At 34.2% G+C, this 23,898-nt stretch overlaps 9 protein-coding genes across 9 annotated transcripts; 7 read left to right on the plus strand and 2 right to left on the minus strand.

The window, feature by feature from the left end:
• Positions 1–417: 417 nt before the first annotated feature.
• On the plus strand, positions 418–1,470 carry NDAI0B01790 (uncharacterized protein; the record flags this gene model as incomplete). Its single annotated transcript, XM_003668408.1, has 1 exon — positions 418–1,470. The coding sequence occupies one exon, from the start codon at positions 418–420 to the stop codon at positions 1,468–1,470; it is 1,053 nt and encodes a 350-aa protein (XP_003668456.1).
• A 1,500-nt stretch (positions 1,471–2,970) lies between these two features.
• On the plus strand, positions 2,971–4,311 carry NDAI0B01800 (bZIP transcription factor; the record flags this gene model as incomplete). Its single annotated transcript, XM_003668409.1, has 1 exon — positions 2,971–4,311. The coding sequence occupies one exon, from the start codon at positions 2,971–2,973 to the stop codon at positions 4,309–4,311; it is 1,341 nt and encodes a 446-aa protein (XP_003668457.1).
• Positions 4,312–5,111: 800 nt separating this feature from the next.
• On the minus strand, positions 5,112–7,283 carry NDAI0B01810 (uncharacterized protein; the record flags this gene model as incomplete). Its single annotated transcript, XM_003668410.1, has 1 exon — positions 5,112–7,283. One exon carries the CDS (start codon positions 7,281–7,283, stop codon positions 5,112–5,114), a length of 2,172 nt encoding a protein of 723 aa, XP_003668458.1.
• Positions 7,284–7,758: 475 nt separating this feature from the next.
• On the plus strand, positions 7,759–9,636 carry ETP1 (Etp1p; the record flags this gene model as incomplete). Its single annotated transcript, XM_003668411.1, has 1 exon — positions 7,759–9,636. The coding sequence occupies one exon, from the start codon at positions 7,759–7,761 to the stop codon at positions 9,634–9,636; it is 1,878 nt and encodes a 625-aa protein (XP_003668459.1).
• A 438-nt stretch (positions 9,637–10,074) lies between these two features.
• NDAI0B01830 (uncharacterized protein) lies at positions 10,075–12,135 on the plus strand (the record flags this gene model as incomplete). Its single annotated transcript, XM_003668412.1, has 1 exon — positions 10,075–12,135. The coding sequence occupies one exon, from the start codon at positions 10,075–10,077 to the stop codon at positions 12,133–12,135; it is 2,061 nt and encodes a 686-aa protein (XP_003668460.1).
• Positions 12,136–12,596: 461 nt separating this feature from the next.
• NDAI0B01840 (uncharacterized protein) lies at positions 12,597–13,676 on the plus strand (the record flags this gene model as incomplete). The annotated part of the gene is made up of 1 exon (XM_003668413.1): positions 12,597–13,676. One exon carries the CDS (start codon positions 12,597–12,599, stop codon positions 13,674–13,676), a length of 1,080 nt encoding a protein of 359 aa, XP_003668461.1.
• A 465-nt stretch (positions 13,677–14,141) lies between these two features.
• NDAI0B01850 (uncharacterized protein) lies at positions 14,142–15,353 on the minus strand (the record flags this gene model as incomplete). Its single annotated transcript, XM_003668414.1, has 1 exon — positions 14,142–15,353. The coding sequence occupies one exon, from the start codon at positions 15,351–15,353 to the stop codon at positions 14,142–14,144; it is 1,212 nt and encodes a 403-aa protein (XP_003668462.1).
• A 1,029-nt stretch (positions 15,354–16,382) lies between these two features.
• Positions 16,383–16,949, plus strand: NDAI0B01860 (Mg-dependent acid phosphatase; the record flags this gene model as incomplete). The annotated part of the gene is made up of 1 exon (XM_003668415.1): positions 16,383–16,949. The coding sequence occupies one exon, from the start codon at positions 16,383–16,385 to the stop codon at positions 16,947–16,949; it is 567 nt and encodes a 188-aa protein (XP_003668463.1).
• Positions 16,950–19,393: 2,444 nt separating this feature from the next.
• Positions 19,394–20,518, plus strand: NDAI0B01870 (uncharacterized protein; the record flags this gene model as incomplete). Its single annotated transcript, XM_003668416.1, has 1 exon — positions 19,394–20,518. One exon carries the CDS (start codon positions 19,394–19,396, stop codon positions 20,516–20,518), a length of 1,125 nt encoding a protein of 374 aa, XP_003668464.1.
• Between the last annotated feature and the right edge of the window lie 3,380 nt (positions 20,519–23,898).

A 23,898-nucleotide genomic window follows, 5' to 3' on the forward strand; every position in this document is an offset into this window, starting at 1 on the left:
GCCAATTTATTCTTGACAACATACCTTTTAGATATATATATATAAAACTTAGTCTTATATTCTATATAGCTACGAAAGTTGATCCTACACAGGACATATTACCCTTACACCCTGAAATCCAAAAAGATATAGAGTTGGGTATATGGGTTTATATGACCGTATTATTATTTATCTGTCACTTCGGAGTTTTTTTCCTGAACAAAAGAAAACATCTCTTCTATGAAATGCTCGAATTTTTCCAGAAAAATAAAAGGTTTCAACAAAGCCAACAAATAAATACTTTTTTTGTCTTTTACTCGATGACTCCAAAGGAATTTCCCCAGTGTTTTTTCCTCTCTTTTCATTTGTTGTTCAAAAAAAACTTTATTGTAATATATTGCCAAAAAAGACTAGACGAACGGACATTCATTACCAAGAATGAATTTATTTCCAGTCTATTTCCTTATTACCTATTTAGCAACATTTGTTGTTCCATCTCCAGTCAATGTAACTGCTATTGTAAATTTTCCTATTGTCCAATCTACCCATGATGAATCTAATTTTTTTAGAGTCCAAAGGATTCTTGAAAGAATTAAAAGTCAAGAAATTAATAATAATAATGGCAATGCATCCATTCAGAATAATTATGTTTCATTATTATTGACATTGAATGGTGGGTCAAAAAGTTCAAGCAATTTGAATTTGACTGAAACTTTAAGAAGTACTATTACGACGTTAGAAAAAAATGTTGTATTAGGGTCAGGGTATTTAAATGATACCACTACAGCTATTATTCCGATTGGTTGTTTATCATATTTAAAAATGAAAGATGATATTGAAAATTCTTTAAAAGGTTTAGAATATATGATTGATTCGATGGAACAATTTTCTCTTTCGGGTTTAGGTGATTCTATTCGAGATGTTGTTTTGATTAAACCGATGAAGAGGTTAACCGAATATATTGTTAATTCTCATCTTTTGTATTTGGATTGGAAAAGCAGATATATGATGAGAAATTATCTAGTTGATAGAAATAGAGTTGATTTGTTAGAAGGTTGCTTTAAAGATTTGATAACGATTGAAAGGATGATCACGATATTCAATGAAGCGTTGTCCAATTTAACAGCAAATGGTCTGGAAAAATATACTAAGTCATTACTGGAAAGTAAAGATTTTAAAGAATTCCGTAGTACTTTCCATGAAGCGGAAGAAAAAGAACAAGAGGTTCTTGTTGATGCGTTGAGCAGCAAAATATTAAATAATCAGTCAAGGGAGATTATCGCGACAGCTTCACCTGTCAGATGGTTTCTTTACGGTATTATTCTTTTATTGACAATGGGCTATTTCTACACGCTCTGTATCCCCTTTGCTCCGGCTTGTTTTGGATTACTGGTAATATTTGTACTTTACCATTTGTTAGCATTGTACAGACTTTTTAGGGGACAGACAGCTATACTGGAATATGTAGAATCTCAAGGAATTTTTTACTAATATGTATATATATATATATACATTGCATAGTAGCAAACCGTATCAGACTTAACTTACTTACTACTGTACTAGGTAGAGTATCCTTGTCAGCACCAAGGGTCTCTTAACATTCATCAAGGAAGAAGGTCTTTAGAAAGATGATGTAGATTTTATTCTGAGAAGGTTACGTACGTCCTTTCGTTCTGTAATTGATAGTGGGCAAACGAGGTTTACGTAATACATACGTTTTCTTTTTTGGAAGAGGAAAGCCCGATGCATGTGAACAGTAAGTTAGCTCGTCGTTCTTCGACGTACGGACGGACGTGTGTTTCAGGGACGTTACGGGTTATGTTAGGGGGGAGGGTAGGGGCAATTTTTTTGCCTCAAAATTTAGGCTAGGAGAAGGGGTAGGAATTTCAATTTTGGGCTAAAAGTAGGGGCAGAGATGTCCAATTTTGGGCTAGAAGGAAAGGTAGGAAAACAAATTGGTCTTGCGTTGGGTGGAGAAAACCTCGCTCGAAACCTACAGAGAACTCCCCGCAAAAAAGTTTGAGCTAGGGCTTAAGGGCAGGCCAGCACCTGTTTAGGGTAGGATAGAGAGGAGTGTAGGGTAGAAGTGTTTGAAGTAAGGTACAAACAGGCTAAAAAGTGTCAAAATAGGGTAGGCTAGAAAATATTTCTACCCGTAACATCCCTGGTGTATTTGGGAAATCCTTCCAATCCCCGTCCTCCCCTGTGCCTACTGCCCACTGCCCAAGGTCTCCACTTTATTTCACCCCTGGATTATTCGGCGCTTCACCGGTAAATGTTTCTAAGGGTTTCCGGGTCTAGGCCCGGTTTTTTGTGGGTCCATCCCCTCATCGTCACAGTTTAGGTTACAAGCCCTGACTTCACAGCGTTGAAATGCGACGTTAAAAGGCGTTGTATTTTCCTTCCTATGCCCATTTTCGTGAGTTGCCCGCTGGGAGAGTGATAGAGTGAAAGTTGCACCGTGCTACCAAAAACCTTCTTTTGCTGTCCTTGGCCTTGGCTGGTGCCCATCTCCTTGACCTTGGCCTTGGTCTTGGCCTTGAACTGGTGTCTTTCTGCCGTTCCGATGAGTTTTGCCTGTCCGGAAATTTTGTCCAAGCTGTTGTTTGCGTAACTTAATGCGTACTATTGTGAACAGTTGAAATATATATATATATATATATATAAAGTTGTTTGCTTATTAGGGAAATCGTTTTTACATTGAGGTCGACCTTGTGTTGGCCATAGCAACTACATTTTTCTCTAACTGAGCTCTCTATTTTAGCGTTTATATAACATCCCTCATAACCTTCGATATCAAAATACGATTTACCTAGTTTTTGCACTTTGTTTATCCATTATTTTTCGCCAATATTATTTGCTATTCTGGTGCCAAGCTAAGATTACAGGAAGTCAAATTATCACTATCACATATAAGAAGAAGGAGAAAAAAAAAGAAAGTTTTCACATCGATATTTGAATTCAAAACAATTAAGCTAATAGAAAAAATCAATGAATTATAATCAGCAACCGATCTCTCCACAGGAACTTTTGAATATGTTCCAACATAGAAACATGATTCCCGAATCTCAGTACATGGCAAGCCAGGGTTATTATCCCAACCAATACCAAAATGATCCCAGAACTGATGATAATAACAATAGTATGCCACCGGCTTCTTCTGACGTTCCTCCTCCCCCGGCTGCTGTTGCGTCTGCTACTCCGACTTTTTTAGATCCAATGGGGTTCAATAATGAATGTCCATTATTAAATAACTCTCCTGTTCAAACAGTATTACCTCAACAACAGCAACTACAACACCGCTCTTCTTCACCTTCACTAATGAACCCATATTCCTCTATACCATTAACTAAGGAGAATAATAATAATCAACAATATCAAGTACCTCATAATCATCAAGTACAAAATAATATCAACTCTTTCAAAGATGCTCTACCATCTCCTCGTTCCAAAAAAAACTCACTTAATTCATCGAATACTATTAACCCTAATTATAATATCATTGACAATAATAACAATAATACGTTGGACTTGACGGAAGAAGAAATTAAAGCCAAAAAGAAAGCTCAAAATAGAGCTGCACAAAAGGCTTTCAGAGAAAGGAAAGATGCAAAATTGAAAGAATTAAGAGAGAAATTAAATGAAAGTGAACAAAATCGTCAAGATTTATTAAAAGAGGTTGATTCATTAAGAAAATTAAATATGGAAATTAACGCAGAAAGTAAAAAAATATTATTACAAACTACTAATAATATCGATAACATCAAAAAATTATTAATTGAAGAAGCACAATCAGCACCATCATCATCATCGTCGGTTAATAATGTAATAATAAAGAAAAATAGTAGCGATGAATCATTAAACGATCATCAATTCTTATTATCTGGCGCTAACAATCCTATGGAGAAACATTATCATCATCGCACCAGTTCTTCTTCAAGTCCCCATTTACAAAATGATTCAAAATTCTCCTTCCCAACAGAAGATCAAAATTTCAATATAATAGATGATTTACAAGATAAATTATATTCATATGCATCTGCCTATACTGATAATAGTACAAACAATAATAATAGTAATGACATAAATTCATTAGCTTCACCAAATACCATGGATTCAAACACTAGCACAGGAACATTAGCTCCAAGGGAACCATTATTAACCATACCGGCAACATGGGAATATTTACATAAATTATCAGAACATCAAGATTTCGATGTATTCGTAGTAATGCAAATGTTAAAAGGTAAAGAAGCTTGTGACGAATATGGTCCTGCATATCCAAAGGCTTTAGTTAACGAAATGGTAGAAAAATGTATCAACGAAAATTAATTATCCTCCTCTATTCACTTTCCCCTTTACCATTCCAATTACGTCGTTCGTTCACCTGCTCGTTCGATCTCCCTTTCAGTGCCTCGGATCGTCTTGGTAAAGATGAGGCGAGGCGAGGTAAACAAGGAGATAGAAGACGAGGGAACAAGATATTATATGCATATGAACTATTAAACGGTTTGATGGCATCCAATGCGATACATTATCCATTTGGGCACCTCATGCTATTAAAGTTCCGGTGTCCTTTTGTATTAATTTACGTTTGTAAATCTTTACAAGCACCGCCAATGCCTCTCTTCTACTAGGTACACCTCTAGATCTGGGCCTTAGTGGAAATCAGAATCCATCATGTCCCTCTTTTTACAACTATTTTTCCCTTTCAATTTATATATAGTCTATATATTGAACTATAACGGTTCGTATTTATAGTCAACAACTCTCCAGTGAAGAACAATATAAAGTTTAAGTGTGAAATTAAATTTTTCCTTACTAGTTTGCTGAATGTCTTTTATAAATGCTATTATTGTATATATGATTATTTTCTATAAATAGATAAATGCTGTGTAAACGTACTTGTTTTCTGCAATGTCCACATACTAAACTTGTAACAGTACTAATGCTAAATCCTTCCTTCATTCGCTAATGTTACCTGTTGTTCTAGATATTTTTGGGCCACGTCTAGCCGGCAAGTTTGAAGAAGAAACGTATTTAGACATTCAATATCAAAATTTAACTTTCAACCCCAGCTAGATTATTAGCTACAATTGTACATGCACACATTAATACATGTAAATCGTTTTTCAATTTGCAGCGCTTCGATTTGATACTAAACTTGATCGCCTTTTTGATTTAACATGAGCTGTGTTGAACGTATTAATATTACTAAAATTTTCAGCACCGGCAACATTATTGGCCGCAATGGCCGCACTTTTATTTATACCAACACGATGCATATCTTCTTCAAGTTTGTTCACATCAGGTGAGGAACTTGTTGGTTCAAATTGTCTTGTAAACTTACGGAAAATATTATTACTACTGCCTCCATCAGTAGCGGTCTTAAAAATTGACGACTTCGATACTTTACCATAATTTTCGCATGCATTTGGTTCATTGTGTGGGAACATATCTTGAGTAGTGGTAGTAGTAGTAGCAGTAGTAGGAACAGATTCAGGTGGGTCCAGTTCACCCATTTCTAGATCTTTACTGCTTCCTATCACATTATTCGACGGCGTCCTTTCTAGTAATCGTGTTATGGCTTTTTCTAACTTCGCACCAGGTTTTTCATCCAAGACACTATAAACTCTTTGGAAATTCCCACCATTTTGTGCGCCAATGTCACTATGTATAGAAGCTTTCTTGGGAGACGTATTACTTTTCATTCGTAGTAACTCATCATTTAAATGTTTCGGAGATTTTTTGGTGCTTAACTTGGAGGTTTTATGTTGTAATTCATTGTTCCCTTGGTATGTAGAATCCTCAATGGTACGTTCTCTATCTAATGGAACTCCCATACCTCTCACGGGGAAAACACCAGGTGGTGATCGTAATATGCTAAATGAATGACGACGGGGATTACTTGATTTCACACGGAGTATATTATTAGTGACGTTATTACGACTCTTAACTCTTTGTGCCTTACCTACTGAGTAAGTCTGGTTTCTACTAACTTGATAAGATGAGATATCTCCTATTGAAGGAATTTTACTCATGTTAATATGTGTTCTTTCCGGCCTAAATGGTAATGGTTCTAGTGATGCTGAACCATTCCGATTAGTATATTGTTGGGAAAGATTACCAGTTGTTTGATCTGTATATGTAGAAACTGGGGATAACGAAGCTGCAGCTGATATAGTCGACCCAGTAGAATTTAAACTGCCTTGTTCAGTTATGGAATGGTAAAGATTTGGATCGATATTATTGTTACCATTAACAGACTTATTCGTTTCTAAATGCCCTTCATTTGTGTTATCAACAGATGTTCTAGATTTTTCATTATAATCAGTATATGAATCAGAGCCTGAATCAGAATCAGAATCAGAGACCGTTACAATATCATTTGGAGCAATATCTTCGTCGTCTCTCTTTGTTATTCTAACGACTCTTGAATCAACATTCAATTCCGGTTGTTCATCCCTTGCATCATATTCTGGTAAACTTAAGTTCTTTCTATCCCGTTCGACAACAAGTAGATGTAAATAGAATGGTATTAATAAACCAAATACGGTTCCACCGATAATATTACCGATTGATGATGGGATTAATAATTTCCAGATGTACTTTCCAACAGAAACGTTGGCTCCATTCAGCATCCCAGTAAATAATAGTGTCATGTCAGCGACTACATGCGTCCATCCAATTGTGACAAAGGACATGATAGGTAAATTAAGGAGTAATGCCTTCACATGAGTTGGCTTAGCTAATAATTGTAAATAAATCGCTAAACAAACCATAAAATTACCAGCTATGCCTTTCAAAAAAGTTTCCATAAAGCTAAATGACGCCCTATCTTCTGCAATTTTTCTTGATCCAGCAATCCAATGAGGATTTTGTCCAACTTTACTGACATGAACAAAAAGATAACAAACAAAAAGCGATCCAGCTAGGTTCCCAATCAATGATATTGACCATGATAATAGGACATCATAAATGGTCACAGCACCTCTAAGAAGCCCCACTGAAAAGAATAAAATATTTGAGTTAAAAAGGTCTACACCCATTATAACGACATAAAACAATCCAATCCCAAAACAGCAACCACCTAAAAGGTTCAAAATCCCGGGATTCTTCTCAAGAAGATCTGGATTATCTGCATGTATTGCTGTATAAAGCAAACCTCCGATACTGAAAAGGAAACCTCCCAGTATGGAGTTCAAAATAAGGGTTTCTATATGTAGTCTTGCTTTCTTCATCGAAGTTGCCACTGTCGCAAGTGCAGCTTCATGAGGTGTAATATAATATGAATCATCAACCATAACTATTTTCTAACTTATCACTTTTTTCTTCTTTGTCTTTTCAAAAGTTCATCTAGCGTCCTTTTTTCTTAGTTATAACTGTATTTTTTTGGTTATATTTTATTTCTTTTCGTTTATCAAATTTCAATAGTTAATTATTATATGATAACTCGAAAGATCGTTCTTTCGACCTCGTCCAAAGGTTCGAGCAAGATGTCGTCTACTAAACTTGAAGATTCCTCTATCATTTTTAATTGGTCATGAAAGGATTCCGCAGGTAAAGAAATTTCACTACCATGAAAATGACGTGCAATGAATGAAAAGGGTAAAAATAAGACACAATTATACACGTACGTAATCATTAGACATATATATATAAAAGTATTAGAATCAGGATCAGGACCAGGACCAAGAAGATGGAATGAAGAGAAAGAGAGGTTAGTTCTGTACATATTAGTGGACTTGACTGCATTCTATCTTAACAACTGTTGAATATATGGTTATCAAATATAGGATTGTGGTGGAGTTAGAAAATAGAGAGCAAGTTAACTCAGCATATACACTTTTCACTACTTCACAAAGAGATAAATTTAAATCTACTGTTGCAGTACAAAAGCTTAATCAACAAGAGGAAGAGAAGGGACAGAAAATCGACTGGCGTTTAAGTGATTGGATTATTGAAACAGAAATGTTTTCTTTCGATCAAAATCAAAAGAACAAGATGATTGTTAATAGCAATAAGAAAAGAATTGACCAACAGGATAAAGGGCTATTACTCTCTGAATACCTGGGCCATGGTATTGTTAGACTATTCAAACTAACAGGTGGTTTAGATGTAGATGGTACTAAGGGAAAGCCTCCTCAAGAAGACGGGAAGGCTAGGAGTGAAACTGATGTCTTGACAATTCCTGGTGATGATACAATGGTATGTATATTATTTGTTCCCACATATTTTACAGTTCATGATTTATTATATTTTTATATCGGGGATGAAATTGTTAATCAAATATCCCATTTTAGGATCTTAAGGAATAAACAAGGCGGTGTTGGTTTCAACTTTATGGTATTAATGAAATTTAGAGAGCCCTTAATGGCCAAGAATTTCAAAGATAAATTCAACGGGAAAAGTTTCAGTAAAATGGATCCTGAAACTTGCCACGTCATTTTCATCAAAGAGATTGTTTTTAAATCAAAATTGTTCCGAAGGGTAGATTTACAAGAATTACCATATCTAATGACCGATCCATTCACCAATAAGGATAGCCCTACAACTTTAAAAAAAGTGGAGTTGCCGACATGTCCTGTCTGTTTAGAAAGAATGGACAGTGAAACGACGGGTTTAATAACGATACCTTGTCAACATACCTTCCACTGTTCTTGCCTAGATAAATGGAACGATTCAAGATGTCCAGTATGCAGGTATTCAAATCTAAGACTTACTAGAGAGTCCTTAGTGAAACAAGCTGGTGATTCGAACGCACCGTGTGCAACATGTGGATCCCATGATAATCTTTGGATTTGTTTAATTTGTGGTAATATTGGTTGCGGAAGATATAATTTCAAACATGCTATTAAACATTATGAAACTACATCTCATTGCTTCGCTATGGATATAGCCACACAAAGGGTCTGGGATTACGCTGGTGATAATTATGTCCATAGACTGGTGCAAAATGAAGTAGATGGTAAATTAGTTGAAGTTTCTAGTACAAGTATGGGAACATCGAACTCCGATGGACATGATAATGTAACAAATGAAGGGAAAGAATCAAAAGACTATAACCTAGCCGCAAACTTCCTAAGAAATAAAGAATATCACTTAGAATATGTCCAAGTATTAATCTCACAATTGGAGTCTCAACGTGAGTATTATGAGTTAAAACTAGAAGACGCCAAAAATGACAGTAGTGTAGTAGAAGAGAAGAACCGTGTAGAATTGAAGATGGTAGAAATGCAAGCTCAAATATCCAACATCGAAAAGAAGTATGAAACAAATATAGACAAGATGAGGAAACAACTAGATATCGACGGATTGATGATAAAGGGTCTCCAAGAAAATTTAGATAAACTTACAAAGATAAATGAAACAACAACAGAAGAGAAGAAAATGTTATTGCTCGAGAAACAGGATTTGGAAGAGCAAGTAAAAGACTTAATGTTTTATTTAGAGTCGCAAGAAAAATTCAAGGATGCTGATGAAAGTGTTCGCGAAGGAACTATCGTAATTCAACAGCAACAAGTAGGTTCTACAAACTCGCAGATACCTTTGACTAGAAACAACAAGAAGAAAAAAAAAACAAGAAACCTAAGAAATAAGTGGAATTGGCGATCTTGGACTAATTTATACCTTCTACTTCATATGTTCAAGAATTAGTTGAACTTTTCATGTTACATAATTAAATATTCTTCAATAAGCATACAAATTAGTACCTTTCTGTCTTTTCGATATATTGAACATAACTGCTGAGCATGATGAGTTTTCAAAAGTCCTAACATTCACTTGCACTTAGGATTCACAAGAAAGATACTTTTGCGAAATACCTTGAGTCTATCTATTATTCTTCCACCGTTTTAGAAATACTTTGGCGGCTATTCCACTTATAAACAATACGTGAAAAACGACTGGAATTTATGAAATTTTGGAAAAAGTGAAAAATTTAATGAAAACAAGATCTGAGAAAAAATAATAATGTGATGAGATGAGCTGAGATGGCTACTTGTTCATATAACAAAAAAAGGTAACATAGATATAGTATATTAGAGTATCTCTGTATTAACAAATAATCTAAATAACAAATCCCATATATTCATAATGGCCAGAAAGAGAAACCAAAAAAAAGGTAATAAGAAAACCTTCGGTGCTCGTGATGACACAAGAGCTAAAAGAAGTTGGTCAGAATTGATTAAAGAAAATGAGAAATGGGAAACTTATTACAAAACTTTAAACATTATCCCTGAAGAAGAATGGGCCCGATTCAAAGAGACATGTCAATCACCACTACCGCTAACATTCAGAGTTACAGGTTCAAGAAAGCACGCTCATGAAGTTCTTAAATTATTTCAAGAAAAACATTTGCCAAATTTAACTAATGTGGAATTTGAAGGTCAAATTTTAAAACCACCAATGGAATTACCATGGTATCCAAACCATTTAGCATGGCAATTAGATGTTCCGAAGACGGTTATTAGAAAAAATGAACAATTTGCCAAGACTCAAAGATATCTCGTTGTAGAAAATGCCGTGGGTAACATCTCAAGACAAGAAGCTGTTTCTATGATTCCTCCAATTGTTCTTGAAGTTGAACCACACCATACTGTGCTTGATATGTGTGCTGCTCCTGGTTCTAAAACAGCTCAATTGATTGAAGCTTTACATAAAGATACTGATGAACCAACTGGTTTCGTTGTTGCCAATGATGCTGACGCTAAAAGATCTCATATGTTGGTTCACCAATTGAAAAGATTAAATAGTGCCAATTTGATGGTTGTTAATCATGATGCTCAATTTTTCCCACGTATCAAGCTACATACAGATGCGGAAAAGAAGAAAGAAATGTTGAAATTCGATAGAATTTTATGTGATGTTCCTTGTTCAGGTGATGGTACCATGAGAAAAAACGTGAATGTTTGGAAAGATTGGAATACTCAAGGTGGGTTAGGTTTACATACTGTGCAATTGAATATATTGAACAGAGGTTTGAATTTATTAAAATCTGGTGGTAGATTAGTCTATTCTACATGTTCAATGAATCCTATTGAAAATGAAGCTGTTGTAGCAGAAGCTTTGAGAAAATGGGGATCAAAAATCAAATTAGTTAATTGTGATGATAAACTAGTCGGTTTGGTCAGGTCTAAAGGTATTTCTAACTGGCCTGTCCTTGATAGGAACATGGCTGTAAAAAATAAAGGTGACGAAGGAACCATAGAGAGTTGGTTCCCACCAACTGAGGAAGAAAGGGAAATTTTTCATTTAGACAGTTGTATCAGAGTTTATCCTCATCAACAAAATACTGGTGGATTTTTCATTACTGTTTTTGAAAAAATTGAAGATGAAGTTGAACAAGCCAAGAGATTAGCGAATGAATTGGAAGAATCATCTCCAACCCCATCTGCCAAGAAATTGAAAACTGAAAATGGTGCAGCAGCAGAAGTCCAACAAGAACCCGTGAAAAAGGAAAGATTGCCACGTGATGCTAATGAGGAACCTTTCGTCTTTGTCGATCCAAATCATGAATCTTTAAAGGTATGCTGGGATTTCTATGGTATCGATTCTAAATTTGATAAAACCACTTGTCTGGTTCGTAACGCAACAGGTGAACCAACAAGAACAGTCTATACAGTTTGTCCAACTTTGAGAGATATTATTCAAGCCAATGATGATAGATTAAAGATTATTTATTCTGGTGTCAAGTTATTCGTTGCTCAAAGAAGTGATATTGAATGTTCCTGGAGGATTCAAAGTGAATCTTTGCCAATTATGAAACATCACATGAAATCTCCAAGAATTGTAAATGCAAATTTGGATATGTTAAAGGAGCTTCTAATAGAATCATTCCCAACTTTCGAAGATGTTGAAGCTAAACATCTTGACGATGAATTTGTTAAGAAAATGCATGACTTGAGTTCTGGCTGTGCTTTCGTGGAAATCGAAAGAGGAGAAGATAAGGAGAGTTTATTTTTACCTGTCTGGAAAGGTGCCAAGTGTGTTAACTTAATGGTTAGCAAAGAGGACACACATGAATTACTTTATAGAATTTATGGTATTGAAACCACAGCAAAGGACAACTCTAAAATACAAAAGAAACAAGTGGCTACTGGAACTGCTGAATCTACTGAAACTGTTGATTCGAAGGAAACGTCAACTGATGCCTAAGTACGCGAAAGGGATCTATTTATTTAACTTGATTATATTTATTCATTTAGCAACGTCATAATTGATAAAAGTGTATACTAAGATTATTCAAAAAAGATGTATTAAAATATATTGTCTGTATTACACAGATAGATAAGAGTTACAAGTACGTCAAATACCGTTTCTAGAAACAATACTACTTTATATAGTGGTTACGCTCATGTACTGTTTATTATTGTATCGAATTCATTGATAAATATTGTTTCCCTTAATATTTTTCCGATGGCGCTCAAAGTTGGAAAACAATAATGACTTGTCTATTTTGAAGTGTACTCGTGAACAACACACATACGAACATTGGATGCAAAGAACTAACGGAAGAGACAAAAGTTCTTGAGCTTCCCCCCCCCGTTTTTTCTCTGTATAAATATCCACTTTCTAATACAGTGACATTAATTTACCCATTTCAAACTACCTTCGGAATGAATGTCCAAGAATATATTGATAACCAAGCTGCCTTAGAGGAAGAGGCAAGAGCTGCGATGCCATGGGAACCTAAGAAATGTACTTACGAAATGGGTTCCATTAGACAACAGATATTTGCATGTAGAACCCATGAAAACATTGGGATATGCTACTCATGCTCAGTTATGTGCCATACAAAATGTGATATAGTGGAATTATTCACAAAGAGAAACTTCACTTGTGACTGTGGGACAGAAAGAGATAAAATGATAAAGGAGCATAATTGTAAATGTGATGTTCGCAAAAATGTTGAAAATGATATCGCTTCTTTGAGTAATAAATATGGGCAGAATTTCAAGGGATTATTCTGTAGTTGCTCAACAGAATATGATCCCGATTCGAAAGCAGTAATGTTGCAATGTGTGCTAGGAATAGAGTGTGACGAAGATTGGTATCATGATTCTTGTATAATGGGGATTGATGACTCCAAGAAAGACGCCCAAGTTAGAATTGATGATCCAGTATCGGGAGAAAGTACAATTGAGGGATTCCCGCATTTGGATTCATTTGATGCTTTCATATGCTGGAAATGCATTTCAAAGTATGACTATTATTTTAAAAGAATATTATCGCATCATGCGTCAGATAAAATTATTCAATGTAAGCTGGGGCGTGATTCTGAAATCATACCTGATAAAATAAATGAAAATGGGAAAAGGGTTATTGAAGAGGGACAGAATAACGGCGAGTACTCTGTGTTCTTGAAAAGTGATTACTCTAAAGAATTTAAAACATTAAAGGCTAAATTGGAAAAGGACGATAAATTATTTATTTTCTTAGATAAAATAGCCCCATTTCTCATTGAAGATGACCCAATTTATGAACCTGCTGCCGAACCAGAGGATGATACGGATATTATTCAATTAGTGTCGAAAATTTTGCAAAATGGAGCTAGTGTCGGCGGTGTCGTTGATACAATGGTGACATTCAATTCAATGAAAACTAAACTAAATGAATATTTAAAGAGTTTTGCTGAGAATAACAGGGTCGTTAAAGAAGAAGACGTTAAGAATTTTTTCCGAAGCGTAGAAGAATAAGCCTACACAGATGTCATAAAGTAAGGAAAAAATGCCGACAAAAATTGGTCTCCGAATTAACATAAGTTGGTAAATGACATTTAATGATACATTTCGAACAGTATTATATAGCTCGGTGATATACCGTCGCTATTTGGTCACTTTATACCATTACTTATTCAGACTATATTCTAGAACAATATACAATCTTTTATTTTTGTGATTTGGCAAGATGGTCCAAATTTCCATAAGAGGATAAAAAAGAAGACATGAGGAATTGCTAACAAGACATGTCCTTTCTCTGTCCGTAATGTAAGGTCATATGTGTACTATTTTTTCCAGAAAGTATAGAGTAAACTTATATTGTTTAGTTCAGATTCTCCATTATATATTAAGATATTCAAAGGAGTGTGTACCTTCTAGCATACACGTTTTATTATCAAGAAACCAAAGCTTTTTCAAATACAAATGCTCATTGCTAGGATTTTACATATATGGATTTGAATTATAGTTATAGAAGTTTTGCTGCTGTGGTTGTGGTGGTTGCTGCTGTGGAATGTAACCATTTGGCAAATTTTGCATATTATTTTGCGCTGGTGGTATTTGGTATCCACTGCCAGATGGTATTTGCATATTATTCATTGTATTCATTGTATTCATTGTATTCATTGTATTCATGGAGGGACTTTGTTGCATTTGATTTTGTAATGGTGCAAGTTGCTGATACTGTGGATATGCATTTTGAGGAGGTTGATTCATGTTGGTATACGCTTGGGAATATTGAGGCATTGTCTGTTCTGGCAGTAATGCATTTGTAGGTAGCGTTTCTGTTTGAAGAGTAGGGGCACTATTTGAAAATCCATCAAACACCGCAGGTCTCGGTTGGTTTAGTTGGTCTAATTGAATTGGCTGTCCTCCCAATTCCGTACTTCCATCAAAGATGGCCGGCCTTGGAGTACTATTTTCTACAACAGTAGCATCTTGTAAGATACCGGTTCCATCAAAGACAGCTGGTTTAGGCACATTAGCTGCAACAGGTCTAGACGGTAGAGCTGGCGCCATTTCTAACTCGTCTCCGTTATCTTGTGTCAATATATCGATTGCTCCGTTTAAATCGCCTCTTGCGAGTACCAAGGCTTCAGTGTTAATATCGATATCACGAAACCCCATATTCTGCAATCTTCTTAACTCTCTCGAATATTTACTCAACTCATAATCTCTTGCCATTCGATTCTTACATAATTTCGGTATATAGTTACCTCTTTTCATCCTTAATGAGGATGGTGTAAATCTTCTTCTATCCTCCTTTTCCTGTTCATATTTGAATTTCTTCAAAATATATTTATTCTTGATGAAATCTTCACATTTCAAATCATCATCCTTATCATAATATTTGATTTGTACATTTTTAGGGTTCCAAAATTCCATATTATGTCTATTACCACCTGAAGATAGGAATCGTTGTAATTCATCATTATTCCAATGATCCAATTGAATGGATTTAATGATTGAAAAATAAGGATCATGATTCAACAATTTCTTATGGATAGCTGCACATCTCGTACATAAGAAAACAGTGTAGGTTGTCGAACACCATGCAGGATTCAAAGAACCACATTCACCACACTTGTTACCATTTTGAGATGTGGCTAGAAAGTTTTGGAGTTGGGGCTTGTAACTATCGGCGACGGAAAACATCTTACGACGGGTATGTCTACCTTCAGTTCTGCTGTATTCGGATGATTGCTAGTCTATGTATATATATATATATATATATATATATATATATCAGTGACGAACACTTCTTCTTCTCCTTCATTCCGCCTATATATCCTGGGTGCTAATTAGTAGTTAGCCAACGTAACGCTTCATTCTTAAACGGGAAAGGGAGACCGTTTCATGCGGGAATTAGCAACAAACAAGAAATCAATAAGAAACGGGCGACACAAATGTATTGTAGGTGTATAATTTGGGTGATAAGCACAAGTCGCCGAATATGCTTATATATATATATTTATATATGTATGTGCTTATGTATGAACGTAATAGAGATGGTCTATTGAAGAGGTGAATAATTATATTTGTATCGCTCTCATAAACTCGAATTACCTGAGAATAAGGAATCGGTAAAGTGACCTTGATTCCTTCCCATGCCCAACTGGGTCGGCCTACAAACCGATGCATTATTCCCTATGACGGCACTGAACCTGTAACTGAAACAGGAAAACATATGTAGCATGAGAGGCAAATCTATATATATGTATATATTCCACTGAAGCTACCAGTCATCCTTTTTTTCGAAACCAGCAACTGATGCAAGGTTTTCTCGCAATTCATTGTCCGTGTAAAGATGAAAGGCAAAGGGAAAACAGTTCATTTGACTACCCTTTAGATTGCGTACTCGAGTACTCACGCTGCTATGAGCTATAAGACTCTATTGAAAAAAAGGTAGTGTGTGTATTGGGGGGGGGTTGGAATTTAGTATCTTCTTTAGTAGATGCCGCTCGAAAAACGTTAGTTTTGTCGCGAACTGTTATGTAACTATTAACATCGAAATAACGAAGTGTTATGAAAAAAGAAACTAGAAGTGAAAAATTATAACATCAGCACGCCTTTCCAAGTAACACATATATATATATATATGTACGTATATACGTAAATATAGCTCATTCTCATCCTCATTTAAATTATATTGATTTCTAACAGAAAAGCAGAAGAAAAGTGATCATGACAAAAGATACAGAAACCAAATCATATCCTGACGTCGCCGCTTTCGACTTGGACTTCACAGTTTGGCCATGTTATTGTGATACAAACCTTTCACCACCTTTCAAAGAAGTTTATAACAAAAATAAAGAAGTTCATACATTAGTGGATAGCTGTGGGTACAAATTATCTTTCTATAAAGATATTCCTAAGATTATTATCGATTTGAAAAAAAATGGTGTTAGGATTGTATCTGCTTCAAGAACATGGGCTCCAGAAATTGCCAAACAGTGTTTAAGACAATTTAAAATTGAATATGAGGGACAAATTATACCAATGATTGAATTGTTTGATGATTTACAATGGGGAGAAAGAAGTAAAATTGGTCATTTAAAAGATGCTTTGGTAAATATTTATGGACATAATGATTTGAAGCTATTGAAAGTTTGTTTATTCGATGATGAAAGTAGAAATAAAGATGTAGAACGTTATGGTGTTAAATTCATATATGTTAAAGACTCTAAACATGGACCAAGTTGGCAATTGTACCAAAATTATTTGGATGAATATGACATTGATCTAGCTTAAATCATTTATGGTATATTCTGATATTAAACAGTTTGACCAAGGGGACAGAGATATGGTTTCTTTTCCTCAAAGTACAAGATGAACTTTGTATACGCTTCTTCCTTAGGTTATTGGAACTGTTGAAATTTGGACACCGTCAACCAATTTAGTCAAGTGTTTGGATAATATACCCTTTAATGAAAGTACGCATTTCCCAACCAAAATTACATAATAAATGAATGACCAAAAGTGCCTCTAATTGATCGACCTTTACTTTTTTGCAAAGATAATTGCTTCAACTTTTTATACGTTTTTATAACATATATTGTCCTCTTTTTAAAAAATACCTTTTTCGTGTCTTTTAAAATGGAATCACACCAGTCGTAAAAATTATGTTAGAAACATTTTAAAAAGCTATTCTCCTAGAAAAATTCAGTTTATTGCTCGTAACGTAATTTTATACTGGTATTAGATGTTTTATGATTTTTTGTTTACTTTATATTAACATAATTTAAACAAAATTTGGATTCGACTAGCATTAAGACATTAAAATATAAGTGAGAAAAATAAACAATAGGTTTATATCAAGAAGTTAAAACTATAGAAACAAATATCCCTTTAAGCTAAGCTTGATAAAGTGAGAAGCGGTATAACAAAATTATGTAATTTACTTATTTGAAAGTTGCTTATGTCACATATTGTTCAAAAGAAGAGATTCCGGATTGAGGTTGATTAGCCATCTTGAACTTTATAGATAATATAGTAAAATTGATACTGTGATTTTGTACACCCCCTATTTAAAAATAACTAAATAAATTAATTCTATTGTACATAGGAAATTTCGGAATGGTTCTTTCCATTTTGTTGTGTGTTTATATACAGTTTAGGATTGTGACCTAATTTTGTTTCTAGTTTCGTTCTTTGATTCATCATGAAAGTATTATATTGGCTTTACTATTCCTCGAGCCGCAGTTTCAACACATATGCTCTTCACCGCTACAGTTAGTGTTGGAATTTGGGACGTATATTAAACCATGTCGTATAACCCGATTTGATGTAATGTGCTGTTAAATTTCACAAGTATATAAGCGAGGATTTTTGTTCCATATACATTTTACATAATTAGATAGTACTTTCACCTATAAGAGGGAGAGGAGCAGACTGTTCTTACAGGGACATATCTGGTAAATATATTCCATTCTCAAACACCGCGACACCCTCTTCACACTCAGATTATCAACAATTCTTGATGTTCGGAAGAGATATTGGATTAGGTAAGATCATCCATAAGCGCATAATATCTTTTAATCATTTACATCTTGGAACCTTATGATTAGGTAATCTTCTTTATTTCTTGATTCTTTTTTTGTCAAAACTCAGCTATACGGACACTGTCAACTATTTATTTGTAATAATGATAGTGATTAATGGCATAAAGCTATATAACATTATAGTACATATAGAATCTTCCTTCTTCAATTAAAAAGTGCGGATGCATTAATATTCAAAGGCAGCAACAAAGTTTTGTTTATGCAGCCGATTAGAAGTGGATCTGAAGAGTATGTAAGAAGTGCTCAATGTTGTGAGAGGCTTCTTCTATTTTTTGCAAATTACAAATGATATATACCGATTGTGGTATCCAAGATGAGATACCACGTTATCATAGGCAGCTTTTTTAGAAGAGTTTTAGGAAAGATTTGGTTTAACTGTTAAGGAGGTAACTTATTCAAGATTAATATTATATATATATATATATATATATTGATAATTATTAATTCCTTATTATAATATTTTTTAAAGAAATAAAGTAGCTCAATAGAAGCCGTCAATAACAAGTACTAACTGTTGATAATCTAAGTGTAGAGACAGTAAATAGTTGTTGGAAAATGGAATATATTTACCAGATATGTCCCTGTAAGGACAGTCTGCTCCTCTCCCTCTTATAGGTGAAAGTACTATCTAATTATGTAAAATGTATATGGAACAAAAATCCTCGCTTATATACTTGTGAAATTTAACAGCACATTACATCACAACGGGTTGTACGACATGATTTAATAGGTGTATTAAGTTCCAAGAAGAATCTCCAATATAGCTTCGTTAATCTACCAAACGAGTCTAAACAATAATTATTATACATTATATTTTTCTACTTCAACAAGTTAAAAAACTACAAGTTTGTCGAGCTTTCAATTTCATAATCACTAAGATACACTGAAGGTTAATTTTTTTGATTAATAAGAACTACTACTAATGTTGTTCTTGAGTATGACATGGCGCCGCTGAGTAAGGTCCGCTTAGTCAAGTGACACGCTTAGGTAACGGAGAGATACAAATAGCTTATGTAAATGATTTCTCAGCATAATACACATTATTGAGTTAAACATCGAGGTTTGGTGCTGTATAAAAGCCACATTGGTTTCTATGTTTATTCTATTTCTCTTGGTTTTTGCAGTTTATTATTTATGTTTTATAAAAATAACAAATATATCAATAATAAACACCACACCACTCTATTAAAACTAAAAAAATGTCCACTACTGAAACTACTTTTTTCGAAGAAACTATTTCTAAAACCCACGCAATATATAAGCCAGAGAGGGCAGATATTGGTTATATTTATCTGCAGGCTGCCCATATGCTCAACGTATCTGGATCACAAGATCATTAAAAAATTAACTGACGTTATTGGTGTCAGCGTTGTTCACTGGAAATTGGATAAGAAAACAGGTTGGAAACTTTTGAATGCAGGAGAAACTAAATTAGGAGAAAACGCCTTTAAGATTGATGGTGGTATCTTGAGCTCTCAGGATGACACCTCATCTCCCTTAGGTGATCTAGATGAGTCTAGTAACAGATTATTCAAGGATGGTACGTTTGACCCTCATTACGGCGTCACACAAATTAAGGAATTATATGATATGACAGATAAACAGTATAAAGGTGAATATTTCTGGCCTATTTTATGGGATTTGAAGACGAAAACCATTGTTAACAACAATTGGGACCAAATTGATGCCATCTTAAACAGTGCGTTTAATGATTTTGATGAGACAAAGGGAACTGTTGACATTTTTCCAGAGACTCTATCATCTCAAATTGAAAAATATAATGAGTGGTTGTTTCCTCATATCATTGACGGAGTTTATAATGTCGGGTTGGCAGAAAAACAGTCAGTTTATGAAACCAACTTGATTAACTTTTTTAAAGATATGGACAAAATTGAAAATAAATTGAGGGAAGTGCATGATACATTGGCCAAGGAATATGGTGCTTCAAATGAGGAAGAGATTTTGAAGAGATTCTTCCTGTTCGGTGGCCAAATTACTGAAAGTGATATCAGACTATTCGTTACCATGATTCGATTCGATTCGATTTATGCAGTTCACTTCAAATTAAACTATAGATTGGTTAGAAGTGACTACTATTATATCCATTTATGGATGAGGAATTTATATTGGAATTATCCAGCATTTGGCCACACCACAGACTTTAACCATATTAAACTCTTGTATACACATGGAATGAGAAACATTAATCCAAACGGTATTGTGCCATTAGGTCCTGAATATGATATTTTGAAGTTATGAGGTATCACCATAAATAATTATGTACAAGAATTTATATTATGTAAGAAAAAATACTCTTTCCTCTAGTAAGAATGCTGATGGCAGCTTTGTAAGCTAATTAATGTCGTATTTCATACTTGAGAATCGTTTAATGAGTTAAATGGAAGTAATAAAACTAAAGAATAAGTGAAAGCCAACTTGTGTCACCAGCGCTTTGAAATGGATAGCCCTGACAACAAAGTGGTAAAGCTAAATAGAACATAGGTGAGGGTATAATGTGAATATTGAAGCTTCAGTTGTCAACAGCAACTTTATTTCAGGAAAGCATGAATTAAGGAAGGCCAAAATCGTATGGCTTTTGATCATACACCTAGAAATTGGTAAATCACTTTTTTTGGTAAGATGGTCTGGCGCAATTTTTTATGTTTATCTGCCAAAGTCAAAAAAGAACAAGGTCAAAAGTCTACGTAAGTACAACATCCTCCAAAAAAGGGATAAACAACCAAATTTTTATTTTTGCCACACAGAAACACACACTTTCTTTACAGTTTTCTCTCTCTCTCTCTTAGGAACACATATGGTCCAAAAGTGAATGTTAAGGAATAATAATTCAGATTAAGAATACATTAAAGAATTGGGGTAATTCAAATAGACGAGAAATATTGGGTTATTGCTCATTTTCTGGTGCAAGAAAGAAATGGCGTAACGTATATAAGATATTTTCCAGTTTTAAATCATGGCATGGAGCAAAAATATAGTAGATATAAAGTAAATTCAATGAAGATAATCAATCTCAGGGGATAAAGAGATGAATACCCATAGACTTCCCTCATTCCATGTCAATCAACACTACTTTTTGATCATGTTCAAACATTTACTTATGAATTCTACCGTAAAAGAGAAGAACCTTATAAAGTTAATGCGAGAACTGCTAGTAAATTCAGAAATATTTCCTCTCCCTTCAAAGTTATTTCTTTCAGATTGAAAGTAGGTCCTGTTAAATATTTATATCACCAAAACAACGTAGAGATCAAAAGGTGCAATGGGGAATGAAGATGAAGACGAAGAAGAAAGCAATCAACTTGTTGATGAGGAAGAAGACGCTGATGAGAATAAAGATGATATCATTGTTCCACCTGTTAATATTTTCAATGATAGAAAAAATCTTACCGATCTAGATTACTCTCGTCAGATTTTACATCCTATTTTGTTTATTTATATTAGTACGAATAAAATGATTAATTACCATAGGTTTATGAAATTTATATATGAATATCCTTTATCATGAAAAGGGAAAAAATTGATCTTTAGGGATATGCGACGTGCTATGATAGGTTTGCTTAGGGAGCTTGTAGCTATAATAAACATTTTGAATTATTCAAAGAAGAGTATGCAGGCCACGATGCGATTACAGGATATTCTGATTATGCTGTCAATCCATATAAAGCCAGACATACTCCAATTAGCAAAAGATCGGAAGTATTAAGTAGACTATGGCAAGAATGGTTAGGTTTGAGAACGTATCATGAGACAAAGACAATCGAACCATTGTATAGAACTAAAGAGCCAAAACTACCAACCCTCACTCAATCTCTTTATGATATTGCATATGTGAGAAGTTCATTCTTCTATGACTCTCGATGCTTATCAGAACAGGAGAATATGTTATTATTGGATATATACATGGGACAGGCAAATTTACATCCAATTCAGATTCTCCAAAAGATGATGCTTTCAATTGGTATAAGTTGCCAATTTATGCCCTTTCCGAAGTTGCAGCAAACAAGAACCAAATCTCCTTCATATTTGAACCAACCCTGAGTGCAAAAATTTTGACATTGCAGAAACTCTCCGAAATAAAATCGTCGTTAAAAGTTGGTGATTTTGATTCTATTGAAAATATGGAATTTGGTCCAGAAGAGCAGGACTTTAAATAGTCCACATATGTTGGTACTTCCGAAAATTTATTGAATCGAAAGTTTTGTGATTTAATTCACAAATGGGATGAAACAATGGTTAAACTGTCTCTCTGTTATTTGGTAATTAATGGTTTTGAAAAAATAAACGAGGATCTCTATAAAGATTTGAATATTGGTTCCATAAAGTGGTTCTTCAAAATATTGCTATTCACAAAGGTTTGACGCGCGTCATCGGACTAAAATATTGATGAAAAATATAGGGATATTCAAACAAGTAATATCGGTAAAGCGCATTGACATATCTGAATGTATATATTACCATAATATGTTAAAAGAGCTGCCATTGAAAGATGTTTATAAAGAATTGTGGAAAGAGGATTCTGGTTATGGCTTTACAGAAATGCTGCTCTTATGCTAAACGATATTTGCAATTATTTAGTCCTAGGACAAATAGAAAAATTGTAATTATTTCAAAGCAAACTGACGCAGCTGATGCTTTGCATGCCATGTTAGGAGATATATCGATTAAAATTACTGAAAAAATTGATATAAAAGAGAGGTTTAGGTTAATGGATAATTTCAGAGAGCAACCGAATTCCAAAATTTTGATTGGAACAAAAGTGTTGCTTGACTTTCCGAATGTTGAAAATGTTGCCCTAGTCTTATTAATGGATTATATGCCGACTATTTCAGATTACATTACCTTCTTCTCTATGATAACTAAGGATAACGGCATAATGAGTGCTATTTTTTGCCAAGGGTCATATTCAAAGATTCCATGACATTGGATTGTCCAACAAACCAGATAAGAAAACTCTATGGAATATCCGCAACCCGCCCTGAAATTGTTGTAACAACTCCAATGAACTGGTAAGAGACTTGTTAATTGAAGTCCATGGCGATGATTGAATTGAGCTGATGCATTATTGTGGCTTCATTTAGGTAGCATATTTCATTACCTTCTAAGTTCTTATTGCACATTTTAAATTGTAACTATTAATTGCTAATCATACCAATATAATATAAAGATTAAGTAATTATATTTTCAATAGCGTACATCGAAATTCCAAAGTTTACAAACGTTTGGAAGAGTGTTTTTAAGTTTATAATTAATTCATAAAATTTCCTTACTTATGAAAAAGTAGTTGTGGTAGTACCAATATTGAATGCATTTCAGAGTTAATGTGCTAATTAGGACTCCCAAAGGGTTGTTCCACATTAGGTGACGATACAATGTCTTAGATGGAGAGAGGTCAATGTATAATGAATCAAAACCTTATGATTTCCAGAAATAATAAAAAAATGATCATAGTAATACCAAATATTCATATAATTTTAACTGTGTAGTTTCAATATTGTGGGTAAACCCAGGAGAGTATGTTTTGAATGTATGAGCTTTTGATATTATGATTTGATTTAGTTATTCAATTTTTAAATTTCGGAACTATATTGAATATGAAAGTCGGTAAATTAGACGTCGAC

The sequence above is a fragment of the Naumovozyma dairenensis genome, chromosome 2 (genome assembly GCF_000227115.2).
Source record: "Naumovozyma dairenensis CBS 421 chromosome 2, complete genome".
Lineage (NCBI taxonomy): Eukaryota > Fungi > Ascomycota > Saccharomycetes > Saccharomycetales > Saccharomycetaceae > Naumovozyma > Naumovozyma dairenensis.